This window comes from Sciurus vulgaris (assembly GCF_902686455.1).
Source record: "Sciurus vulgaris genome assembly, chromosome: 14".
In the NCBI taxonomy this organism is placed as follows: Eukaryota; Metazoa; Chordata; class Mammalia; order Rodentia; family Sciuridae; genus Sciurus; species Sciurus vulgaris.
The window spans coordinates 13,286,127-13,312,336 of NC_136475.1; the positions used below are offsets into that span (position 1 = coordinate 13,286,127).

The 26,210-nt window shown below is 48.3% G+C and overlaps 2 protein-coding genes across 6 annotated transcripts in view; one reads left to right on the plus strand and one right to left on the minus strand.

Moving 5' to 3' along the window:
* Positions 1–26,210, plus strand: part of FHL2 (four and a half LIM domains 2) — a 71,753-nt gene that overhangs the window by 35,615 nt on the left and 9,928 nt on the right. For all 5 annotated transcript variants that reach the window (XM_079111020.1, XM_079111021.1, XM_079111022.1 and 2 more), the window contains 2 exons: positions 8,287–8,465; positions 20,153–20,327. In XM_079111020.1, the coding sequence (XP_078967146.1) occupies positions 8,310–8,465; positions 20,153–20,327 (331 nt within the window). In that variant the 5' untranslated portion in view covers positions 8,287–8,309. The remainder of the gene's footprint in view (positions 1–8,286; positions 8,466–20,152; positions 20,328–26,210) is intronic.
* LOC306644250 (ashwin) overlaps positions 24,826–26,210 on the minus strand; it is a 28,295-nt gene continuing 26,910 nt past the window's right edge. Inside the window, exon 5 of the mRNA XM_079111026.1 lies at positions 24,826–24,844. The gene's annotated coding sequence lies outside the window, so the exon portion shown is untranslated. The remainder of the gene's footprint in view (positions 24,845–26,210) is intronic.

The window sequence follows — 26,210 nt, forward strand, 5'->3', positions numbered from 1 at the left end:
CTTGGTCCTCTGTCTGGCAATGTTGATAGGCGGAGCCTTTAAGAGGTGAGGCCTAGTGGAAGATCTTTAGGTCAACTGGGGGTTCCTCCTTTGGGAGGAATTGTGGAACTCCAGTCTGTCTGTGTGTGTCTGTCTTTCTGTTTCTCTCTCTCCTTCCTGTTTCGTAATGTGAGCTCTTCCTCTCTCACTGCCATGGGTCCTACTAGAGCCAAGTTGATGGTAGCATCGTGTCCTTGAATCTGCAGAATTGTGAGCTAAATCAAATTCTTGTTTATAAAGTTAGCCTACCTCAGGTATTTTATTATAGTAACAAAAAAGCTCCTCTTTGCCTCAGCTGCCATGCATCATGAAGTTCCTGAAACTTGGGTGAATAAAACTGTTAGAGATTGGGTGCTTCTGTGTAGTTTTATTCTAAGAATTTTATCACAACCACATTTATCAAGTGTCCATTTCAGGTGGCTTTAAGCTGAGAGGCCAGTTCCTCCAAATGACCATCTTGAACAAACTGTATGCACTTTCTCCAGTGACAGAATGCTGTTCTTTCAGGACGCTAGGCTTGCATTTTGACTTTGGTGTGAGTTAAGTGAATTTCCTCTGTCATCCTGAATTATAGATTTCAACTTTAGTTCCTGTGATGTGTCAACTTGGCTGGGCTATCAGGTGCCCAGACATTTGATCAAACATTATTCAGGACATGTCTACACGGGAGTTTTGGATAAGATTAACATCTGTCTGAGCAAAACCAACTGTCTTCCCTAACAAATGTGGCCCTTATCCAATCAGAAGAAGACCTCAGTAGAATAGAAAAGCTGAGTAAGAAAGACATCCTCCTGCAGAACTTTGGTCCTTCCCAGTCTTTGGACTGTGATTGAAGCATCAGCTCTTCTTGCATCTGCTGACTTCCAGACTGAAACTTACTGGCTTCCCTGGGTCCCCACCCTGTCAACTGCAGATCTTGAGACTTTTCAGCTTCCATAATTGTGTGAGCCAAATCCCTGTGTAGATCCCTTGACTTATAGTGGGGTAAATCCTAACAAACCCATAGCAAGTTGAAAATACTGCCTGCCTTGCTGTATTATCCCAGCTCAGTCACAGAGCACTCTGTAGCATGTTGCTTATTTCCCCTCATGATTGTGGGGCTGACCACAGCCAGTGCCCAGCTATTGAAAGAGGATCCTACTGCATAGTGTTAGCCTGTATAAGGAGCCAGATTCACACTTTCAAGCTTAGTGTCTACAGAACACTGATCATTTTTACACCATGGTGGGGCTTGAAAGATCACAAGTCTAACCTTTGTAAGCCAAGGACCCTTCTATATTCATGTGTCTCTGCAGAATCCTATCACAGTCCCTGTAAGTTTTATTTGTTTCAAAACTCTTTCATCCGCTCTCATTCTTTCTGCTCTGTTACCCTTGGTCTAGGTTTTCCTTTTGCTGTAAAATATGGCTCTCTACCTGGGCAGCATCTGGCCTCTCATCCCCAGCCGAGTTCTCACGAGTGATTCTTGTGCTTCCTCTGAGCCTGAACGTATATATGTGTTGCCACACTCATCCTTGGCTGTGTGATTTTGTCTGGGAGTTCAAGATGTCCTCTAGGCTGTGGTCACAGGCGAGGCATGTGACACCCGCGGCCATAAAAGAAGCAGCTGCCTTGATTTGGTGGGTAAATAGAAATAGTATCAGAAAGTGTCTTTGGAGCCCGCAGATATTGAGGTTGTCAGTCAAAAAGAAAACGGAGCTCTGTTTGTGGAGGCACCGTTTGGAACCAGTAGAATTAGGAAGAGAGTGAGGGAAGTGGAAGCAAGCGTTCAAGGTCATCCCGACAGTCCAGATGGTGGTGTGCTCACGCAGGACCACCAAGGGCAGAGCCGACGTGAGCGAAGAGGACAGATGTTCATGGAAGTTGGGGGACACCAAAAGAATAGACCAGTCCAGAGGGACCATAGGAAGTGGAAGGCCAGGCAGCCGGAGAGTGAGCAGCGAGCTGCCCCTTGGCGATGGAACGAGATGGATGAACGACAGCGGTGATGTTTGTTCCCTGGGTAACTTGCTCATGCATTCTTAGCAAGGCAGTGCTGGAGTCATAGGGTGGAACCTCCCCGGGTCCCCACGCTGGTGTGATTTATGAACTTGAGGCAACCTGTCAATCTAGCCTGTATAACTGGGGTTGTCGTGCATCAACTGAACAGGCAGGTTTGGAGATTCAGTGACAAGATAGGACCTTCAGGGTGATTTACACTTGTTAGAGCTGGAGCTAGACTCAGACTCCTCCGGAGACTGTGTTTGATCTCAGGTTCCCAGTGCCTAATACTATTCGTGGGAAAAAGGGGTTACTCAACACCTTCTTGACTGGATTAAGAAGCAGGAGCACGCGTAGCTATTCCTGTATTCCGTAGACTTCAGCTCATTTGACATTGGCATTTACTGTTTTCCTATGCCTTTCCTTATTCAGCATGCAAAGGAAAATTCTGAAGACTGCAGTTTCTCTCTCCTAGCATCATCTTACATGAAGCATGTCTTAAAAGGATCCCAGACAAGATCATTTTACAATTCTTGAGAGCTACTAGTGTATGTAGCACATTACAACACATCCCTGACCCCTGTCTGAAGATACCCTCAGTAAAGGTCCTCTGAAAGAATCCATAAAGCATAGCAGCAAACATGGTCAGTGTCACACCTCAGGATCCAAAAACCTAAACGTTGATTTCAAGTAGATTCAAGATACACGATTCTGTTTTTAGACACAGCGACATCCCTTTCACCAGCAATCCTATTTAGAGGAAGCATTTCAGCTTGGCAGATGAGAACAGTGTTGAGGTGAGCCAAGTTTGCTTGTCAATACTTCTATGCAGAGGAAACAAACTGGGGTAGGTGTTCTCTGAGCATGTTTCTGGGTGTGGGAGTCTCTCCCACACCTTTGAGTTAGGGTGGAGAATGTTGGATGACAGATGTAGTGGTCTGTATGGGACACCCAGTGCTGATCCCTGGAGTTCAGTGTGTGTGTGTGTGTGTGTGTGTGTGTGTGTAGGAGGGAATCAGTATGTTTCCCCCAGGGCTTGGGAGTGTCTTCTGCCTGACATTTTGCTTCTTGATCTGGCCAGTCCACATCCTGGCCTGAGTAGCTGTGTTGAACGTTCATGTGGGTTCAGAGTTCAAACACAGTAAGTAAAATTCTTGCCGCGGAAGCAGCAGTCTATCTGGAGGGAGGGATGGAGGTATGGTGATGGGGAAGCTCTGGATCTGTGACACGAGAAATTTCAACAACACCAGATGCCAAACCACATTGCTTTTGGGGTTTGACATACAGAGTGGATCGTACACACACAATGTTCCACATTTTCGGTCTTGATTTTTTCCCATGTGTGCGCACTCTCGGATCCCTGTTCTTCCCCCATCTGCTGGTTTGTTCATTCTTCCAGTACTTACAAAGACCTGTGCTGCTGGGGATGTCTCAGCAGCAGGTACTGCCCACCTGACCAGTGCTTAGGGCCAGTAGGGGACACAGGCAGTCACAGTGTGGGGTGGTATCATGAAAGTATTGCATTTTTATGGTATATTCTTAAGAAGAGTCCACATACAACAGACCCAATTCTCTCTAAAGAGCTCTGGTTGGTGGTCAGTTAGCAATGAAATTTCTCACCGGGATCCCTGGTGGCATTTAAAGATAGACATGGCTTTGTGCAAGGACGGGATGACTGGACAGGCTTCTGTAGGTCTTCTGGGAAATGCCTGGGGACATGCACAGATGGGTCTTTAGGAAATGGCTGTATTAGAGGAGTCTCGTAAAGCAGGGCCTTTGGAGTTTGGAAGGGGAGGAGAAAATGGGCCCTTGGGGATCAGATTCAAGTAGACAGCTGGATAAAAGGAGCATTGGAAAAGGATTCTTGCTGGAGACACTGGCAGAGCTGGCCTTGTGTGGGGGCCCCCAGGTGTGCGTTTGGGAAGGATGGACCGCAAAGACCTCCGCCAGCAGGCCAAAAAGGGGCTGGGCGCCTTGCCAGTCCCTCCCTTGACTCTCAAGACATCTTGTAGAACAAAAGCAAACCGACAAACAGATGAATGACCGCCACGCAGAAACGGGCTCCCGGCTCCTCTTCTGGCCACTCGCCTCCTCTTCCCTCCCTTTTCAGTCTTCTCCTCCCTTCCATCTCATGCTTGTCTCTCTTGGTGCCTCTGACACTTCCCCTACTCAAACTTTGTTCGACAGCTTTTACATCTGAACGTTCATGAAGCGAGCCCGGCGCTTGTGGGTGGCGTTTCGTGGGCTTCCCAGGTCAGCCCCAGCCCTGCGAGCTGCACCTGCTACCTGCCTTGCCCAGTGCGGGTAACTCGGCCTGAACTCAAGTCAGTATCCGAAGATAGAGCTTTTTCAGATACCCTGGCTGATCACAGCCGAAGGGGGAATGACATCAGAGAATGACTTAGCCCTGGGAAGGGATAGGAACTCTGGGACACTCTAATTTGGAGTTGATTCAGGGGAATAACAAGTTAGCGGTCACGCCACATGTTCAGGTGTCTGCCTGCATGTCCCTCCTTAATCCCATCAGCATTCCTGTACACAGGTGATGGGCAGGAGTTCTTTCTAACCTGTCAGGAGGGGTATGGAGTTCACAGAGGGTAAGTGGATTGTGCAGTTAAGCTTAAAAATCCCTATAGAACCAAGACGTTCTACATTTATTTGAAGAAATGATTCAGACCTGGACTCTGACAACATGGTAACATGTTTAGGTTTCTTTTTCTTTTTTTGGTGCTGGGGCCCAGCCTGGTAACATTTTTTTAGGAGTCATTGCCCCTTGGGTCTGTCTCCCCCATCTCACATAGCAAGGCCAGGCTTCCATGCAATGGACACTTAATGAGTCCTGCCTTGCCCCTGGCTATGTGCAGGTTGTACGGTGTCACATGCAAATCCTATTGCCTACCGGGGACATCTTATCCAAGTCCACCAACAAGGCCTTCAGGTCTTCCTTGCCTTGGCCTTGGATTGTCTTTAGGCTGAGCCTTTTTACCATCCCTGCCAGCTGGATTTGGGTCTTCTTGGTATGCTCACCCTACACCACTTCTCATATCCAGGGCTTGCTTATTCTGACCTTTGACCTGCGGCACCATATGGCCTACCCTTTGCCAGCACAGGTGTCCCTCCTCTGGGCCCAGTCGGGCCTCCGGGGAGGACTCTTCTGAGTTCTTGAGATTCCTGTTCGTCTCCATTGCGCTTCTGCTACGGAACTTTGCCATTTGTTCAATGGTGCTTTTGCTGTCTCAACTACCAGTTCCTGAGGGAGGGGCCGGTACCTCGCTCCTCTTCGTCCTCCAGCACTTTGTGTGACATCTGATATGTCATTCCAGTTCAGCCAATGTCGCTCGAGTGAATGAACGAGCAGTGGGTATTTTAGAGGATTGAAAACTGAAAAGTGAAAGCAAACTTCCCACAAAAGACTATAAACATGTTTCCTGTTAAAAAAAAAAAAAAGGCTTAGGATTGAGAGTATAACTTGAGATACACATTTTTAAAAAAAAGATTATGATGGGGTTGGGGCTGTTGCTTAGTGGCAGAGCATGTGTGAGGCCCTGGGTTCAATCCCCAGCACCAAACACAAAACTAAAAGAATATTCTTTTGGGTCTCATGTAATTAAAGGAGGAATTGGGATTTCAGGCCTCCATGATAGAAGGGAAGCATTGAGCTTCCACGTTAGCTTACGGACTATTTATTCTGACTCTCCGAGTTTGCACTTCTGATAATGCTTTGGAAATTCTTAAGAGAACCTTGGTAAAGCAGGAAAAGTGCATCTCACTATAGGAGTCGGTCTTAGAGATGACATTTGACAAGCCCAAGTTATTCTCAGAGGTTACACACTTAGAGGTTTTTCCATGCTGGACCTACAGCATCATAGGAGGTGCAAACACACATGCCACCCTTGACCTCAGATGAGGGGCATGATCTTGACCTTGGAGGGAAGCAGGTGCCCCTCACTGGCTGCAGACAGACCCTTTGCCCCAGGGAGACGGTTGCACAGTCTGCAGACGGCTTCCTCCTTCCCTGATCAGGGCCAGTGCTTGTCCAAACCCACATGGAATCACTTTCCCATTTAGATCAGTGGTTTGTTTTCTCAAAGTTATATGGCTACTGGGGATAAATCTGGAGGGTCCCCTTATTTAACCAAAACTTCCGGGCTTCAGTTTTCCCATCCATAAAATGAGGGAGTTGTCCGAAGATAATGTCGAGAGTTGTTTCCAGCTTTTAAAATTCCATGATTTATAATTCGTTCTCTCTCCTTTCATTGTTCTTCTAAATCCCCAAATCATGTTCTCTAGTTGTGTGAATGGAATGCACAAAAAGGCTCTCTTTCCACAACTAAATGGCAGCCTTTATTGGAAAAATACATATGTTGGAAGGTTGGCTCTCGATGGGGATGAAATAAGTGACATCTCTCTCAAGGTCAAGAACTGGAGAATTACAGGAAAGCATCGCATCAGCTTCCAGCATGGCTGCTGGAACCCCAGATGGCCTCGGCACAAAGGCGCTTCAGATGCTGGGTTTCAGAAAATAATCCAAATGCTCAAGAGGCTCATCTTGTGATGTTATCACAAGAATGTCCAGACGATGTTTTCTTTAACCCCAGGAAGAATGATTTAGAGGGGTGGATCTTGCTGCATGTATCCAGCTGTGTGTTTAATGCTCTTGGAAGAAAATCATACTCTAAACACAGAAATAACCAAGTATGGGTGCTTGAAAGATATTCATGTCTCTGCTTACCGTTGTCAGGACCTTGTGTACACAAGAGGATAAAGTTAATAAACACTATCAAATTTGCCGTAATCGCAAACCAGGCAGCAATATTTGATTTGCGTCAGAGAATCTAATTCTGGGATTTCACCCTCAAAGGGCTTGAGATGACTGGAAATTGAATTGAGTTGGCTTAGAGTTTGTGAGACATTGCTCAGTTGCGTGGCCACGAGGCGTGCCTCTTTAACAACAGTGAGGAGAAAAAGTCCACTTCTTAGCAAATGAATTATTGCTACTTGGAAAAACTATTCCTATAGAAAAGCAACTGTATTGGAATGCCCTAGAGGCATTTGTCCACACCAGGTACTGCCATAGGAGACTTTTTCTACCTGGAGTAATTTTAACACCACTTTATAGCAATGGCCAGAGGAAGAGGGGAGCCAAGGAACATCTCCGCTCCCACTACCCCTGCCCCCACCTTTCTGTCTCTTTCTGCTCATGCACATTGTGTACTGATCCTGGAAAAACACAGTGTGTCTGCTGGGAAGACACATTCTTGTTCCGCTTTGCAAGGCTCCAGGAGAGCCATTGACTGCGGGCCCTGTGTTTCCCACCCTGTAATAATCCTCATTCCAGGAAGCGGGCCAGTCTTCTTCTTCCACTCTCTGGGTACCTGGACAGCTGCGGGAGGACCATCTTTTCATCTGGGAGAAACAACGCTCCTGGGGGGACACTGGCGATATCTCTGGTGGGCATTTGTGCTTCCCCAAGCAACATCCAGGTCAAGGGCCGCACTCTCCTGGGGTCCCGCCGCAGATCTCCCCAGGCAGATTTCCCTCCCTTTTACGGCTGTGATTTCTTCCTCTTCAGGCAGATGCCTTACTAAGGGGAGCTCACGGAAAGCCTTTTAATAGAAATGGACATATTGTTTCTATGCCTGCCTTTCTGTTTGGGGGGACAGAGAGAAGGGGATAAGGTTGCAAGCATGCACTTGCAGGATCACAGTTGGAAGCATGCACTTGCAGGATCACAGGTTGCAAGCTTGCACTTGCAGGATCACAGGTTGCAAGCGTGCACATGCAGGATCACAGGTTGCAAGCATGCACTTGCAGGATCACAGGTTGCAAGCTTGCACTTGCAGGATCACAGGTTGCAAGCGTGCACTTGCAGGATCACAGGTTGCAAGCGTGCACATGCAGGATCACAGGTTGCAAGCATGCACTTGCAGGATCACAGGTTGCAAGCATGCACCCAGCTGGCCAGGGTGGGGACTCTCGTGCCAACTCAGATCCCACATTCTGATACACGTCAACTCTAATTGGTACTGTTAAAGAAGTGGGATAAGTACAGACGTACATATGTACAGACGCAAAACTTCCCCCAACTAATGAAGAGAAGCATATAAATTGAAACTGATGAGCACTGAAAGGGTGAAGTTCAGTGATTAACCCAGAGAAAGCAGCCACTCGTTGGCTAAAGAAGCAGCCGGGCCAGGCGATGGCTCTGTGCACATGGCCCCCGGGGTAGCTCTCGCTGACACCTGGGTCCTCTCTGTGTTTTGATAGGCTGTTGAGAAGCCAGTGTCAACATGACAGAGCGCTTCGACTGCCACCACTGCCATGAGTCTCTCTTTGGAAAGAAGTACATCCTGCGGGAGGAGAACCCCCACTGCGTGGCCTGCTTCGAGGCGCTCTACGCCAACACCTGTGAGGAGTGTGGGAAGCCCATCGGCTGTGACTGCAAGGTACCCCCCTGCTGGCCTCCCCTGATCGCTCTCCTGGGCTCTTGGTGCACCCCCAAACCCAGGAGCTTTCTGCACAGTTTGTGTGTGAGTCCTGACCCTTGTCACCCTGTCTCTCCGGCCCCTCTGATGGCCATGGACCCCCAGTAGCTTTTCTGCACCTCTCGATCCATGGTTTGGTCTCTGCCCACCTGCTTTTGGTTAGTACCTTGGCAGGACATGTGCTCGATGTTCCAAGTACACTTTTCCTTTTCTAGTTATTAGTGCCCTTATCTCACCGCCCACCCTGCCAGCTGGTACTGCGCCTTCCTAGGGGACTGTGCTCCTGCTTCTGTCTCCTGGTGACTAACAGGGAGCAGGTGCTGCTCAGTAAATATCTGATGAGTCAGTGTGTATGCGAGTGAACCGGAGTCGTTCCTAGATAAATGAACATATAAAAGCTCCAAAGTCCACGGGATATTATGGGTTCCTCTTCTAGTGGGAGAACAGGATTGTATTTTTTTTTAAATGGGCAAAGGCTTTCATATAAGGAATTAATAGCTACCCACAAACATCACAGCATGGTTCAATAGAGATCCCTGGTCATTTGGGGTGACGGACCAGTAATTGAGGGTCAAACCCTGGTACTCAACAGATTCTTAGTGTAGCCTAGACCACGGAGGGACACCCACGAGTCAGTTACTCAGCTTTCCGTTACTGTGACCATATATCTGAGATAAGCAACCTACAGAAAGGTTTATTTGAGTTCATGGTTTCAGAAGTTTCAGTCCATGATCAGTTGACTCTGTTGCTTTTGAGTCCTTGCTGAGGCCTCCAGAGCACCAGCTGGGGACCAAGCTTGAACAAATAGGCCTTTGGGGACCTTTCAGATCCAAAGTGTAGCGGGTCTGTCCATGTCTCTAAGATGTCTCATATCTTCTACCTGAAAACCCACTGGTAAAAACACACTGACAAGCTCTTCAGGGCGACTGGCATTTGGAGAGCCACAGAACTGGTTACAAAATGGGACCACTTTGGGATCTCTCAGGTAATTCCCAGTTTGCTTGACTGCAGGGCAGTTGGTGGCATGCTACCTCCTCTTCTCTGCCCTCGTTGCTTTGTCTTCCTTGGGGATTTGGACCTCTCTGCTCCATGTTTGTAAATATCGGCACCTAACTGTTGCAGCTTTGCTTGGGCCTTGTTTGCTGTTGGATCGTTCTAGCACATTCATTGCAGGCTTCTTATATTTCTTTCTTTTAGCACATCATTCCTGGGACAGACAGTAGTCAGGGCTGCACCATCAATTCGTTTGTGAAGTGTTTAGTGACAGTAGAGGGATGATTTCCATCTGGTTCAGGGAGAGACTTTTGTCGGAAGCAGAAATGAAGGACATGCAACATTGGCTGCTCCAAACCAAGTTGCAGCCACATTGCTATTGGCTTCAGATCAGGGCTGGCATGCTGAGTGTCAGAAAGGGAAAATCGGCAGTCATGTAGCACAAACTCGTTCAGAGGTGTGACTGTGAGCCAAGACAGCTGAACTGGCTAGTCTGAAATTGAGTATCTTCCTCTCTCCTCTTTTGCCTGGTGAATGTTCCCAGTCCCTGTACTGGTCAGCCCTCCATCAGGATGTCAAAATGCTTTATAAGTCAAGGCTTATTTCGGTTCGTGATTGGGAGAATCCATTGCTTTTAGGCCTGTGGCTAAGCAGGACATCATGGCAGGAGTGTCTAGCAAAGTAAAACCACTCATATCAATGAGCCAGGGAGTGGAACAGGGTAGAGGAGGGGGCCAGGGTCCCATAACCCTCTTCAAGGGCACACCCCAATGACCCTAAGGACCGCTTTCTCAACCCCACCCCTTGAAGGCTTCACCACACCCCCAAAGTACCCACCTAGGGACCAAGCCTTTAACACCTTTGGGGCCTTTGGGGGTATTTAAGATCCACCTATGGTAGTGTCTTTTGGTTTATTTAGTACACCAAGGGTAAGTGTGCAGATGCCAGACGGCCTGGTTCCATTCCATGGTCAGTGTCTCACCAGCTGTGTGAACTTGATCCACTTACCTGACTCCTGTGCTCTTCTCCACTTCTGTAAAACGGAGAGAGAATCAGGTGCCTGCTTCATAGGGTCACTGATCTAGGTACACAGTCCCAGCGTTCCCAGCAGCAGCTGTGATGTCATAAACGTCAAACTTCCACTTTTTCCCTTCTTTTAGTGGCCTGTGGAAGGATCCCACACTCTCAGAATCCTCACCCTCTCTCTTTATCGGTTTGCATGATGGAAACATTAGTAAAAGTGTCCAGTCTGGGAATGAAATACTAGGCAGAGAAAAACAAAATTATTTAATACAAGTCTTACCTGGAAGAGACATACGTAAGTCGATGAGAGGTCCAGATCTCATTCTGACAAAGAACCACTCCAGTTTAAAGTAAAGATTTTGAATATTTGGGGCTAATCATCCTTGACCAGGGGCTGAAGTAAAAACAGAACAAAAATTGCTTAGCATTTCTCTGGTGTGATTTTGTGAAAAGATCCTAAAACCCGCCATTCTTCCAGAGATTTCTCATGAGCAAATAAACAAGAGTCCCCTGAATGAGGACAAAGTCAGCAGGGCCACTGCACAAGTCAGGAGTTCATCCCGCTGAACTTTTCAACCCCGATGGATGTTTTAAGATCCGGGGTTACACAGTGTGATTTTTCTACGTTTTGAAACAAAAAGGGATGTTGAGCTGAAGTCAGACCTTGCCATTTGGGGAATTTTAGCATATTTGTGCTGGTTTGCTTGACTTTCAAAAATAATTATGCAGTTAGTTAACTTTATGGAGGAAGCAGTGACAGAAAAAAATGTTGTTGTTTCAGGAAGTAAAGCTGAATGTCCCAGCCGGAGGGGTATGTACTTGATAGAGCAACTGATTAGGTGGATCTTACGGCCACTCTCTTTTCTTAAAATAGCATGGCCACTGTGGGCCTCACTTGACTCTCTGAAGGACACGTTTGTGCGTATAATTTTAAAATTTTGGCAAGCCTATGGGAATTTGGATTATTTTCAGAGTGTTGACTGACTTTTCAATGAGAAAGAAAAGACCTGAGAGCCACTCCCATAGTTAGCTTACTTATATTTGAATATTTTTTCTATGCACTCACTCAGTTACACTCCTTATTTCTATTAAATTACTCTGAGGAAACGCTGTGATCTCAAAGGGCAAAAATCATTGATTTGGAATAGTTTCATTGGCCAGTGGAATAGTTGAGAAGAAGCAATAAAACTTTGTGATCCTTTAACATTACACCCTTCCTGAAATTTTTCTTGGAGACTGGTACTTGCAAAATATTTCCACAGACTGATGACAGATTGGTTTTGGATCTACCTAAATTCTGGCTTCAGAAATTCTAGAGCCTAGGAAAAGGTAACTCCAGGGTACCTCGCTTTTTACCAAATTGGTGATTTCAAACAAACCCTGGGTCTCACTCCTGGCTCAGATTGAACTTTCCACATGTCTGTAAGCAATACCGTGAAATGGGAAGGCTACCATACCCCATGTGCCTTAGAGGGTGCTGGGAAGAGAAAAAAATAGTGAACAAAAGGACATTTCAGATCTAAAACGTGCATTCAGGGTTTCGCTTCCGATGGTAGTCATAAGAGGCGCCACATGTTGCGGGGTCACTAGTTCCAGGTATCTGGAGATGTTCCCCTGGCAAGATCCACATTGTTCCTAATGCCCTCTGGGGAGGAGGAACACTCGCTCAGTTTAATGGAGAAGTCATTGAGGTTTAGAGAGTTGGGGATCTCACCCAGGGTTATGGGACTGGGAAGCAGATGAGACAGAACTGGAATACAGATGCGTGCAGTGTGGCCTGTCCCCTGCAGCCTCAGGCCTTGGCTTTCAGGTCACAGGTGGTTAGACCGGTGAGGGAGAGGTGCCTGCCCCGCCTCTATCAAGTGACTGTCAATGAAAGACCTTTGCCTTTCTCCCGGGTTCCTCCAGGTGGCGATGTTTGTGCTGCAGAAGCAGTCACCTTTGTTTCCATAACTCTCACTTCCTGCTTGTTACAGAACCAGGGACGTTTTGCCCTCTGCAGTCTGCCAATCGTTTAAAGGAACAGTTTCGCAAAAGAGAAGTTTTACTTGCAAAACAGCCAAGCATGTAGAGAAGGCAGAGCAAGCTTCAAATCTCTGCCCCCAGGAGAGGGTTTGGGGATGGATATGGCTGAGGCATGGGGAAGGGTGATCGGAGCAAACTTAGTCAACATTTCCCATCATGGCCCATGCTCAGGGGTGTTATCTAGAGTCAACTAAAAGCAAGAGATGAAGAACAGGAGACATCTAGAGGGTTTATTCAGGAGTTGAGAACAGGTAGTCAGTCAGGTTTTCCCTTGGTTTCTCTACGTCAGTTAAGTGGAAAACACTGAATCCATGAACAGATTGGCACAAGTCCCCAGAAGTTGCCAGGTACTCAGGTGGGCTGCATCCCCCAGCCCCTGAACGCTTGGGGGCAGCACCTGGGCCACACCTGTCTGGGTTTAGATCTGGCTCCACCTTAAACAAGCCCTGTGGTGCAGACAAGTCACGTTACCCATGAGCCTGTTTCCCTGTCTGTGAGACAGGGTCGCCTATCTCACAAGACCGTCTGGGGTTTCGAATGAGTTAACATCTGTGGAGCACTTGGAACAGGGCAGGTATTCAGTGCTGTCCTTTCTGCTGTTGTCCACACTTCCAGACTTCGTAAGGAATTGAAAGAATATACAGTCGGAAATGTGTTCGCCCGACAGTTCGAAGCACAGAACATCCTGTCAAAATGCTGGGCCTGACTGAGGCAAGAATCCACTCACAAACCAAAACCGTATGGATTCGAGAAATGGTTGCTTTGGGGAGTCAGTAACCAGATTTCTCCCAGCCCAGGGGCCCGGGGCATCTGTCTACAGTCAAGGGCGACCCTGCTGCCCAAAGCCCCCTCTCACCGCTGGCTGGAGGTCGAGGAGCCCTCCAGGTCACTCATTTGACCCCTGGGCTCAGTCACAAGGACACATTTGCTGCTACCAACAAGCACCTCCCTTGTCGAGAATGTTTCTGATATGAAAAAAATATAAGATCTGAAAGGAATTTTACTGCAATTTATGACATTTCTGTGAGCATAAGATCATCTTTGATGTTTTTTTCTTGTGGGAAGTGTAAAAGATCTTTCTTTTTTTCCTTCCTTCCTCTCCTTCTCCTTCCCCTCCTTCCTTCTCCTTCTCCTTCCCGTGGTGCTGGGGCCTGAACCCACATCCTTGCCCTCTTCAACTGAGCTCCGCCCCCAAAGCTCTCTTTGTTTCTTAACTTCGTGTCTCTCAGCATCTGAAGGCCACCTCTTGAACTCGTTTTTGCAGTTAACATGCAGTCCCTTGGTATCCACAGGGGTTTGGCTCTGGGATCCTCGTTGGATATTTGCAAGTGCTCAGGTCTCTTTCTGTAAAATTGTGCGCACATCCTCCTGTGAGCTTTGAATCATCTCTAGTTTACTTATAATACCTAGTACAATGTACATGCTATGCAGAGGGTTTTATACTCTATTGTTTAGGGAATAATGCTAAGAAAAAGGTCTAGTGCAATTATTTAAAAAAAAAAAAAGTCTTCAATCTGTGGTTGGTTGAATCCAAGGCTTGAGAACCCAGAGATACCAACGGCTGATTGTACTAAACAAAACAAAACAACAACCACAACAACAAAAACAGCAAAATTAAACTACAAACAACAACAACAACAAAAACCAACAAAATTAAACTAGACGACTAGCATGGTGCTAATCACTACGACTAAAAATCTGTTTGGAGCTGTGAGAGAGAGAGATGAAGAGCGTCACTTGACCCCCAAGTCTTTGCAGGTCAGTATGTGGAGAGTGACGATAATACCAGGTCCTGACCCACTATAATCTAGCTCTTCCACCACTGAGTGGCATTTTCCAATTGGCCTCTAAGCTCTAGGGAGTCCTGGGGCTGCGGCCCTGCATCCTACTGAGACTCAGAGGAGAACACAGCACTAGCCAAAAGCCTCTTGATGCTCTTGAGAAATCAAAATTGGCAGTGTTCAGTGACCTCTCCCTTGCCATAGCACCTTCGCTCACTTGCTGCTTCCTGGTTACCTAGGCGTTCAGGAAGAAGCTGACTGAGCCCAGGCTGCAGAGCATAGCCTGAGAGCTCCCAACTGAGCTTGGCGGCACTGTTGATAGCACGACGCGTGAGGTGTGGGTTTGCATTTGTGATTTGGAAAGAGATGCACAGGTTCTCTCAGTGCTGTGTGGGCCAGGGTGGTTCATGGCTGCCCTGCAGTCACGTCCATCTGACCCGCAGCTTCATATGGGCTGAACTGGACAGCTGAGCCGGATGTTGCCTGAGGACGGGGAGGGCATGGAGGTGGGATAGTGGAGGCTGGGACAAGGTGAGACCAGCCGAGGGCAGCAAGGTGGGATCCACCTGGAAAGAGGCTGATGTGCCAGGTGAAACGTAGGCACCCTGTTAGTCCTGTTGGATCAACAAGGGCAGGAGGGCACCGGGAATGTTGCAGAAAATGGTTTTATCATATCATTATGTTAACATTTTTTTATGTTTAAGGATGAAACCTTGTGTCATAGGGTTATCATATGTTTCAAAATAGGTAAGATGAGTTCAGGAACATAATTTTACATCCAAGGAAAAGTAAAAAGCACTATAGGAAAGCAGAGCGGTAGAGTGAGAGAGTGATTAGCACGGGGGTGTTCAGATGGCAGATATTCTCATTTTTAATACTGTCTTTATAAGGAAATGCAATTTCAGAAAGCGACAGTTGGAGGCAACTCTTCATTATTAGCTATGATCTGAATGACGGCTTAATCTCACAGTCATTGCACGATTGCTGTGTAGCAGTGACTGTCATAAATGCCTCATGTGCATGAGTTCATTTCACTGTCACAGCCAACAGTAGCTACATTATTTCTGTCTTACAGGGGAGAAATCGAGATTGAGAGTCCTTAAATGACTTTCCCAGTCAAGCAGGTGCATGATGGAGCCAGGATTTGAATTTAGGCAGCATGGCTCCAGGGCCCTTGAGTTTAACCATGAGGTTGAGATGCCGATGACTTCTCGCCCACAGAGGCACTGGACACGTGGAGTGTGGAACCCCCACAGTCTCCTGTTCTGCCTGCATGCCCCGGGTGCTCAAATGTGGTTGGCCCAGGAAGTTCATCACCATCTCTAGCTGAACTAGGACTGTGGGCCAGTTCTGTCCCCACCAAGGACCCACCACCCACGGGGATACAAGTTTGTTAACAGAGCATTTTGATTGATGGTTCACCACCAAGCTTTGGAACATAATCAGAGATTGATACTTACCTTCAAGGAAGGTTTTGAGAATTAACAAACATCCTTGAATAAATAATTCAGGAACTCTGCCTATTCTTATAGGAATGTGCATGTGGGACAGAGATGGCCAGTGAGCTAAGATGGCCCCAGGAAGTGAATGACAAGACCCTGCACCCTGGTCATGAGAAGGCTGTGTGTGGAAAGGGTTCTGTCTCAGGTTTCTGAGGCCACTGTCCCTCCTCAAGCCCTGACCTGGTGGGAGGAGGGATCCTTCCCAGCATTGCTCTACGCCAGCCTGAGGAAGAAGCTCAGCTTCAGGCAGAGGCCAAGGAAAAATGGCTCCTGGGCCCTGCCAGGCCATTCTGGAAGGTTGGAGCAGGTGCTCAGGGGGACTCAGCAGGAATGGCCCTGGGCGTGGTCTGTGGGTGGAAGTTATGGACTGGGCCATAGAAGTCTAGAAGTCCTGCGTTAATTTATACGCCTGAAAGACGTGACGGTACCCACATTTAGGGGGACACTTTTAAGTGTCCAATGTCTGTATCAACAAGTTGGCCTCAAAACAGCTATTGCGTCTTTATGCCGGAAGCGTCCACCACAGGAAAAAGGGGTTTCTGCAGCGTCACAGGAGCGTTTTAGCTTTTCCTTGACTGTTTAGTTGCACCTACAACTCCTCTCTCCTCCGGGGGAATCACTGACCAGGGAGGAGACTGGGGACATCTGGTGTCTTCACTTTTTCCGTGTCACCCTTGAAGTTTCCTCCAATTTTCCCGTATTTGAGCATCAACCGCTCAAGGCAGATTTTCTGCTTGTTTCCTCACCTTCTGTTCTCACTAATAATGTGCACATGAGTTGCTTTTCCCTGGGCAGAGTCGCTGCCATATACGGAGAGCATCTTCCTGGAAGAGCCTTTGAGTTTTCTCCTGTCCCCTCTTGCCACAGTGTGGCAGTGATTTGCTGATGCTGGAAAACATCCTTGCAGCTTTTCACCCAGGAACAGTCCTTTTTGGGGTGCGCTGGAGGGTACCGGGAACTGAACTCAGGGACACAACGACTGAGCCATATCCCCAGCCCTACTTTGTATTTTATTTAGAGACAGGGTCTCACTGAATTGCTTAGTGCCTCGATTTTGCTGAGGCTGACTTTGAACTTGAGATCCTCCTGCCTCAACCTTCCCACCTGCTAGGATTACAGGCGTGCGCCACAAAAACAGTTCTTTATGATAACGTCCTACTAACTTCTGAAAAAAGTGTTTTTCACCTGCTGTGCCATCATTGAACCACCTAATCTTTTAAGTTGTGATTAAATAGGCACAGCATACAGTTGCCATGTGAACCAAGTTTGAGTGTGCTCAGCGCAGCAGATAAATTCATCCTGTACCCCCATCACAGGGTCCATCTCCAGAACTTTTTATCTTGCAGAACTGAAACTCTGTACCCATTTCACACTAACTCCTCGTTCCCCCTTTGTCCCTGATGACCAAAATTCTGCTTTCTGTGTCTAGTCTCTTGACTACTGTCCTTATGTCCCATAAGGGAGGTGCTGTGTGTTTGGCACTTACCATGATATCCTCAGAGTATCCGTGTTGCAGCAGCGGGCAGGATTCCTTTCCTTTCCAAAACTGAGTGAAGCGCCATTGCGCTGATACACTGTGTTTATCTCATCCACCCATCCCTTAGTGGACGTCTGGTTAGCAGCTACATTTGGCTGTTGTGAATCGTGCTGTTCTGATATGGGTCCACAGATACCTCTTTAAGACCCCACGTTCATGTCTTCTGAATATAAAACCAAGAGTGAAATTGCTGGTTCCCCTGGTGATTCTGTTTGCAATTTTTAAAGAAGCCATTATACTCTTTTCCATATGAAATTCAAGTTTTTAAACATATGGACTCCACAATCAGCATTGTAATAGTGATTGCACTATTTAAAAATGCAAAACTCAACCCAAATTAGGTTGATGAGTGTTCTTGGTGGACAAGGCTCTAAATGGTTTGTTCAACTTCTTTATTCAAAATCCAAGCAAAAGCGTGCTGAACTGGTTCATTTGGACAGTCTTAAATGATATGAGAACTTGGTGGTCACTGAATTTTTTTCACTGGATCCATATAATACAATTTTTTAAAGCAAATAGCATCACAGGTCTGAACAGGTTTCCAACCGGTATGGTTTTCTGAAAAAACAGCTTTTGTATTAGGGTTTGAGCTTGAAGCCTGGCTCAGCTACCTATTAGCTGTGTGACTTCAGAGAAAGTAATGAACTTCTCTGAGCTTCAGTAATAATACTCACCTTGCAGGGCTGATCGGTGCCTGGAATGTGCACCATGGTCAAATAATCGTCATTAGTATCTCAAATTTCTGGGGTTTTGTTTTGTTTTCCTTTTTTCCTTACCCCAGCCCCTCAGATTCCTCTGAAGATGGGATACATACCTGGAGAGAGCTGAGGCCATACCTAATCCTGAATGATGATGATGTGCGTTTGCATACCGTGAGCTTTGCTATTCATATGAGTTCACGTATAAACACACCAACACAAATTAAAGCAGTTTGCACTTTATTTCACATATTGAAAACCAATAAAGCACATGTGATTTCCCCCAGACTTTCTGACAATATTTTAAGCTAAAATGCAAAAGCAGCACTGTCCCCAGCACCCCCATACGTACATCCTGCCCTTCAGGTTCATGCAGGCTGGAGAGCGCCGTGGATTCAGTAAGATCTCCCTCCGGTCCCCCAAGAGGCTGTGCCCACCTCAGAGAACCCGCTAAGCCCCCAAACTGATTCACAGGGCAGAATCGGTTTTGCAGAAACAAAGCCTCCAGTTCTGCTTTGGGAAAATTTGACCTTGTCTCATCTTATCCTGCCTCAACGATGACTCTGCCCGCAGCTGTCTCGGGAGGTGAGCCTCCAACAGGGATGGCTCAGGAGGGACCGACCTGCACAAAGCCTGCCCCCCACGGTGAGGTCTTGGGCATGACTGTTTTCAAAGTGTTTCAATGGGTACGTTTTTCTAAATTCCTTGAACTAAGGAAAAAAAGGGGGGCAAAGAAATCATCGAATCAATTCAAATAGCTTTAGTTGATCTGAAGTTCTGGGAAACACACACAGACACACACACACACACACACACACACACACACACACAGTGGTATTTTAGCAAGAGAACTGTTTGTTCTGGTTTGGGCTCTGAGCTTAGCTGGTGGTTTAGGCCTTGCTAATCAAGTCCAGCAGATGTGTTTTCACATCCTACACTCGGCATATGGCCAGGCTTGACTTGCATGGGGAGCAGAGCTGTCCTGGGGAGATCATTCCTGATGGCCATCTGCATGAGCAGCCCTCCTTCGTGCTGTGCAGGATGCTTGAGACCTGGAGGCTGGCCGGGGAACCTTGCAGTGGCTTGAAATTCTCTTTCCACCTCAGTCATAAATGGGTGGTGTGGGGCAATGCCAGTGAAGACTGCAACAGAGAAGCAATCTTTCTGAGTACCGCTGGGTGTGGAGAAAATGGTTGTAATTTTGTTCTGGTGCTTTTGAGATGCCGTGTGCTGTTTTAAAAGGGCAGATATCAAAAGATGTCTCAGTGTTCCTCAGACGAGGCCCTGGGAGTGCAGAATCAGCAGTGTTCTCCCGGGTGCTCTTCTCTCCGTCTTGGCTACCCTGCTCGGTGGTGCCCTCCCATCTGCACCCTGTGTGAGTCTCCTGCAGATGCTGCCCCTCCGTCCTTCCGTCCCCTCCCTCCCCATCCCTTAGCCCTTTGTCACAGCCCGTCTCAGCGTCTCCCTCTCCATCGCCTTCAGGAGGGATCGACACTCCACATGGACAAGAGAGGGAGCCATGTGTCCAGTGGACCCCATAGATGCACACTGTCACTTCACCCCGGGCCCGTCCCCGAGCCCGGGCGCCACTGTGCCCAGCACGTCCCTCACAGCTTATCCTCATTCATGCTCTTTCTCTGCCGAGATTCCCTCTCCACCCTGCCCCACCCAGCTGGTGCCACCCACAGGGAAGTCCCTCCTGACAGCCTGCCACCAGCTGACCCTGGGTCCCGCCCTGGAGGGCTCCGCCTCTGTGCGTCTCCACACCTGGGGTTCCCTGCCATGCCTGTGACCACGATGGTCCATTTTCTGATGATCGTTCTTACAGGAAGCACATGCGGGAGATCCATTTTCATCCATTCTTTAAAGCATCTCTCTCTCTCACAGACGCACACATGGACGCACATGAACACACATCTAGCCCGCTGCTCTAAGCGCCAGCAAGGACGGCATGGCCTGGGGTCACCAGTGTCACCGCGAGGTGGTCGTGGTGCGGGGAGGCATGCTGGCCTCGGCCCTCATTCCGCGCTGCGCGGGTGGTTTGCACCCTGGCCCTGCGCCTGACCGTCCCGTTTGTCTGTCTCGGCAGGACTTGTCCTACAAGGAGCGGCACTGGCACGAGGCCTGCTTCCACTGCTCCCGGTGCGAGAGCTCGCTGGTGGACAAGCCCTTCGCGGCCAAGGAGGACCAGCTGCTGTGCACCGCCTGCTACTCCCACGAGTACTCGTCCAAGTGCCAGGAGTGCCAGAGGACCATCATGCCAGGTCAGCACGCTCCCCCTCCCCGCGGGAGCCAGTCCCCACCGTGGGCACGGGGTGCGCACCCCCCGTGAGGCCCCTCGCGCTTAGGGAGGCGTCTAGAGATTTGGGAAGTGGGGGGAAGCGGCAGGTCGCTGGGAGCAGTCGGATCATCTGGGCGTGCGGGTGAGACGGGTTATGCAGCCAACCTCTGGATCATCCCAGGATTCACAGAGGACCCGGAGACACCAACATCCACCGTGCTGCAGTCCCCTCAGCCAGGTTCAGAGCTAGGGATGGTGATCAAAGATCCTTGGTGGAGGAGGATGAGATTATGTCCCTTGATTTTTTGAGGGGAGAAATGGTTAGTTCTGTTTCGTTTTGATAGAAAGAGGAATCTTTTTTTTTTTTTTTTTTTTTTTTTTAATGAACAAAATGTGGGATTTTTAAAAGAATCACAAAAACAAATCTTGTCAGATGCATGTGAAACATGAGGGTGAGGGAGAGTAGCTCCTAAGATCCTGACCTTGGAGACTGACAGGAGGGTGGTCTGTGGCTGTTTCTAAAGCCATCTGCCGTCAGGGACATCCTTTGTGTGACCAACGAAAGGGTGACCTCTGCCTAGAATCGCCCCATTTAATCAATACAAACACAGAACACCAGTTAAATCTGAATGCCAGGGAACTTTTTAGTGTGGCTCCCACTTGGGTCCTATTTAATCTGAGATTCCTCCCAGAGAGCCACACAGAGCCAGCAGAGAACCTCTCTTCAGTGGGATGTCCTTAGGAAGTGTGACCCCTCACACACACACATGAAAATGATAAAATGAAGCAGGCCATCGGTCACCAGGTAAGTGGAGTGACAAGCTGATTGGGCACAGAGCTGCCCATGAGTAGATGAGGATTTAGTGAAACTCAGGCTTGGAACCTCTGATCCACGTGGCAGGGAAGGAGGAGGCTCCTTACTGACATATCAGAATGGTTGGTGGGAGGGACCAGGTGGGATTCCAGACACACAGCCAGGACAGCGCCCCCAGAGGACAAACTGGGTACAGCAGAGCAGTGAACCCTCAAATTACCTGGAGAGTGATCCATCCTCAAAGCTGCTTCCTCACTAGGTGCAGTTTATCCTTTAACCCTGGGATGGCTTAGAATTAAGGACAGGCATGTTAGGGGACTCTAACTCACAGTAACAATGTTGGGTTATGTGACCCAATTAAGTTTAGGTGAAATTTAAGGAAAATTTGATCTAAGGAGTAAATTAATCTTGTGATTCTGATTTTTAAAGTATGCAATTGAATCTAGGCTTTTGGTTTTAAATTGAAATTTTCATAAAAATTGTTTTGACACTTAAGATATCTTATGGTTCATTGTATCAGTGTAACATTTCAACAATTACTTAAGAACTTCAGGTGTGTTTATTGAAGCACTTAAAGAGGATACCAAGTATATTCAATTTGGAAATGTAGTTTAGTTTGTTTTGTTTTTTGGGGTTTGTTTTGGTTTTGGTTTTGGTCTTGGTATCAGGACTTAAACCCACAGGTGGTTAACCACTGGCCAAATCCCTAACCCTTTTCATTTTTTATTTAGAGACAGGGTCTCACTAGTTGCTTGGGGCCTCACTAAGTTGCTGAGGCTGGCTTTGAACTTTTGATTCTCCTGCCTCAGCCTCTGAGCCACTGTGATCAGTGGAAATGTGGTTTTAAGGAAGTTCAGTTCACTCAGTTGGTAAATGGAACCAAACACAATTCCCTGAAAAAGATTTTTGCTTTGTTCATTTGTTGAGATGGGGTCTTGCTATTGCTATGCTGTCCAGGCTGGCGTTGAATTTCTGGGCTCCAGCTGAATTCTGGCATTGAATCCCCGGTGGCTGGGGAGGGACTAGAGGCTCCTACTTCCACGCCTGATTGAAAAGGGGTTCTTAACGTCCATTCCATCAAACAGATGCAATAATTAGATGTGTAAAAAAACTTGAGTTTGTGGCTTCCATAGAGCCGGTACTGATTTGGAAAACCAGAGAAGCCATCCAAATGGTCCTGTTGTGCAGTAGCTGAGTTCCCAGGGACCTGTGAAGAGAATCAAGCCCAAGCGAATAAAGGGCAGACATGTTAGGAGACTGTGACCCACCGCAATACTATTGAGTTAAGTGAGTTGACAGGGGTTACAAGAAATTTCAGGACAACTTGGTCTAACGAATAAATTAACCTTGTGATTCTGAGGGAATTTGGAATTGAACTCTGACCCTTTATGGAGACCCTGATTGCAAGCTACAGAGTTTGGGCTTTATTTGGGGTTTGCTTTGTGTTTTGGTGGCGAAGAGATACTGAAGAGCTTTAAGTGAGAGACAGGCAGCTGGGGATATTTCAGGAGGATATATTGGCTAAGACTTTTGAAAAAGGAAATAGTTAGGCCTTCAGAAGATGGTCTACTACATCCCTCTAGTTAATGCAACGTAACAATAATGGTGGCATCCTGTGACGAGGACGAAAACACTCAGCCTGCCGTGGGGGCGACAGAGCTGCGTGGCAGCCTCAGAAGTTGGAGATGTCAGGTGGGAAGGCCCTTAGAGACAGGCCAGCTCTGCGGATGTCACACACTCGGGGCTCCAGGGCAGTGCCACCGCAGAAGGACAGGGCAGCATCAGAGCCTGGCCCAGTTGTGGCACCAGCCACAGGGAGCCCTGAGCAGGACACAGCCGTCCTGGAGTGAGAAAATCCACAGCAGCAACTGGAAAACAAATGAAATCTTTTTTCTGGTTTTCTTGACAAGAGCCTAAGGGGCTTCCACTGGGGACTCATAGCAAACTTCTCTGAATCCTCTTTCCCTCTCCATTACACAGCTCCCAAGCTCTGCAGGGCCCCAAAGACCCTCCTCCTCCCCTAGCGCGCCCCAGAATCCTCCTGCCGCCCGCTGGTGCAGGCTTTCTGACTTCTTTGTCCTCTCTCTCTCTCTCTCACTTTTGTTTTTGTTTGTTTTTGTCTTCAGCAGCTTTCTGCCTTTTCCCCAGTAAATCCTGCCTTCCTCCCCACCCCCGGTCTTCTCCCTGTCTCCATGTCCTTCCTTACCCGTCCGGGGGACCAGGTCATGCTAGGGCTCGTCCTGAGTTGGAGAGGTGAGGGAGGCCCTGGGCCAGGCAGCTGGAGACCGGTGCTTAGGAGCACAGTGATGATGCAGAGGTGTCGCCAGACACGTGTCTGGGCCTGTCGCTACAAACGCTTCCAGAAGGAGTGTGTTGTGGGTTTTGGGGTGTGTGTGTTGTTGTTGGAACCCAGGACCATGCTAGGCAGCACTGTACCACGGAGCCACAGCCCGGCCCCGGAAGGAGTTTACTGCTCACTTAGCCCGGGTGAGCCACACCCAGCAAGTGTTAAGAAAGGTGCCTCCCCGAGGCCCCTGTAACCAGAATGGAAAAGCTCTGTGATTTTCAGCTTAAATGAAATTAAAGACCCTGACGGTCCACCTGTCTCATCCTACAGTGAGGGACTGGAAGCGCAATGCCCCGCAGGATTCAGGTCCTGTCCCTCGCCCTGCTCTGCTGCAGGCCTGGAGGTTTGAACTTCACTAGAATAGATGAAGGAAAGAGCGGACGGGGAGCTTCCGCAGAGGGAGCTTCCCTCCGCTTGGGTCCCCAAGCGTCACTGTTCAGGTGGAGTCATGCGTAGGGATGGACGGAGGCCCACACCCCGGTGCTGAGTGCTCTGACCTCACTGGGAGGTGATGAATGCAGCACCCGGATCCTTCCAGTTAGGCATCTCGGCGTGGCCCAGGTGCCAGCGGCCCAGTGGTCCTTGGGCTTCCCAGTAGTCGAGGGACTTCGGCCAATGGCAGCTCCTCGGGTCTCAGTCTCCTCACCTGCAGGAGGGGCGCATGGCCTCAAGCATTCCTCAGTCACACTCATCATCACCTGGACACCCCAGCCTTCCAGTCTGAATCACTGTGAATTCAAACACCGTCCAGCAAATGCGACTTTGTGATTTTGTGCTGTGGCGCGCCACCTGCAGCGGGTCACCCTGCCGTCCCAGCCCCTCCTAACGCCCCCTGGTGTTTGTGTCCCTGGGGAGCAACGTGCCGGCCACTGGGCACTTGAGCCATTTGGCCTTGTGTTCCCACTGGCCACTCACTGTGCCCAGCTGGACTTGTTTCTGAGCAGACAACCAGGTCCATGTCTTAGCCAAAATGACACATAAATCAGTCACCACACCTTCCGTTTCTCATGGAGTTTACCGGGAAGAGGGAAAAGCAAGAACCCTGATCAGATCACAGATCGAAACCAGGCACTTCAGCTCCTCTCAGGTGAGGAACAGATATTTTGACGTAACTGTCCCGCGGTCTCTTCTACTAAGGAATAAGAGAAGCTGGGCGGCGAGGCTCCGGACTTCAGGCTCAGTGGTAGGAACTGCCCGGTAGCAGTGACGACAGCATGACGCGGTCCCATCGCTGGCCTGGCTCTGCGGAGTCTCCGGGTGACATGGCTTTATCCCCATGCTGCAGGTGCCCCTGCCAGGAGAAGAGGGCTGGCACTAACGGCGGGTGTCTAGAAGCAGCCTGGGGCGTGCAAAAACCAAAAAACCAAAACCAAAAACCAAGCACTAGGTTAGAGCACTTGTTTACAGGGGTTTGATTTTTTTTTTTTTTTTTTTTTTTGGTAACAGGAATTGAACCCAGGAGCACTTAACTACTGAGCCACATCCCCAGCCCTTTTTAAATATTTTATTTAGAGACAGGGTCTTGCTGTGTTGCTTATGGCCTCACTTGGGTTGCAGAGGCTGGCTTTGAACTTGCAATCCTCCTGCCTCAGTCTTCTGAGCCACTGGGATTATAGGCATATGCCACCATACCTGACCTTGGTTTGATTTTTAAAAGATCATCGGAGGGGAATTAGTTCTAATTCTGTAGCACAACAGAAAAACAGAAAAACTATAGTTGACAACAATTCATTTTACATTTCAAAATAACTAAATTAGTGTTTGCAGAGTCCTGACACACAGAAATGGTATTTGGGGAGATAGAAATGCCAGCTACCTTGATTGGATCACTGTTCACTGTTCGCATGTATTGAGTTACAATACTGAACCCTATAAATAAGTACAGATAATTATATGTCGAGTAAAAAGTAAATTTAAGCAGGGCGTGTGATACACATCTGTAATCTCAGCAACTCCGGAGGCCAAAGCAGGAGGGTCTCAAGTTCAAGGCCAGCCTCAGTAACCTAGTGAATCCTTGTCTCAAAATTTAAGGACTGGGGATATAGCTCAGTGGTAAAGCACCCCTGAGTTCAATCCCCAGCACTCAAAATAATTAAAATAATAATATGAATAGCAGACAGAGCATCAGCATAGCTTGTGCAGTGAATTTAGATTTATAGGGCAAGTCTCAAGTGAAAAACTTCCCCGTGGGCCCCACGCCCCACACAAGCCAGTCTCTTGATGCCTAGGGAGGAAAAACCCAGTTCTGGGGTTCACCAGCTCTCACTGACCAAATACAGAGCCTTCCTTGGAAGTTTTCTCACAGATGTGCTGCAACCTCTGAGCAAGTTCTAGGGGGGGCGGTGACAAATCTTGCACTCAGGGGTCTGATTCCTCATTTGTCTGCTTGAATCAGAATGATACCCTTCCTCTTACCTGCACTTCCTCCTGCCCACGAGGCTATTCTGAGCCCATTCCCTTTGCAGGGAGCTCTGCTGCCACCTGCTGGCCATGTTGTATAATAACTCTATAGGACTGTGGCCACTGCAGTCAGATGTGTAGTCACCATCTCCCTGGGCTCCAGGTACCCAGTGAACTCTCCGTGTGGGCAGTTCGCCGAGCACTAGTGTTCACTTAAGACTTATTTCAGAACATGCCGAGAATTCACTTCAGTGACTTGTCCCCGTGTCCACTGACAAAATCCTTTGGCTTCCGGCCTGCTTGAT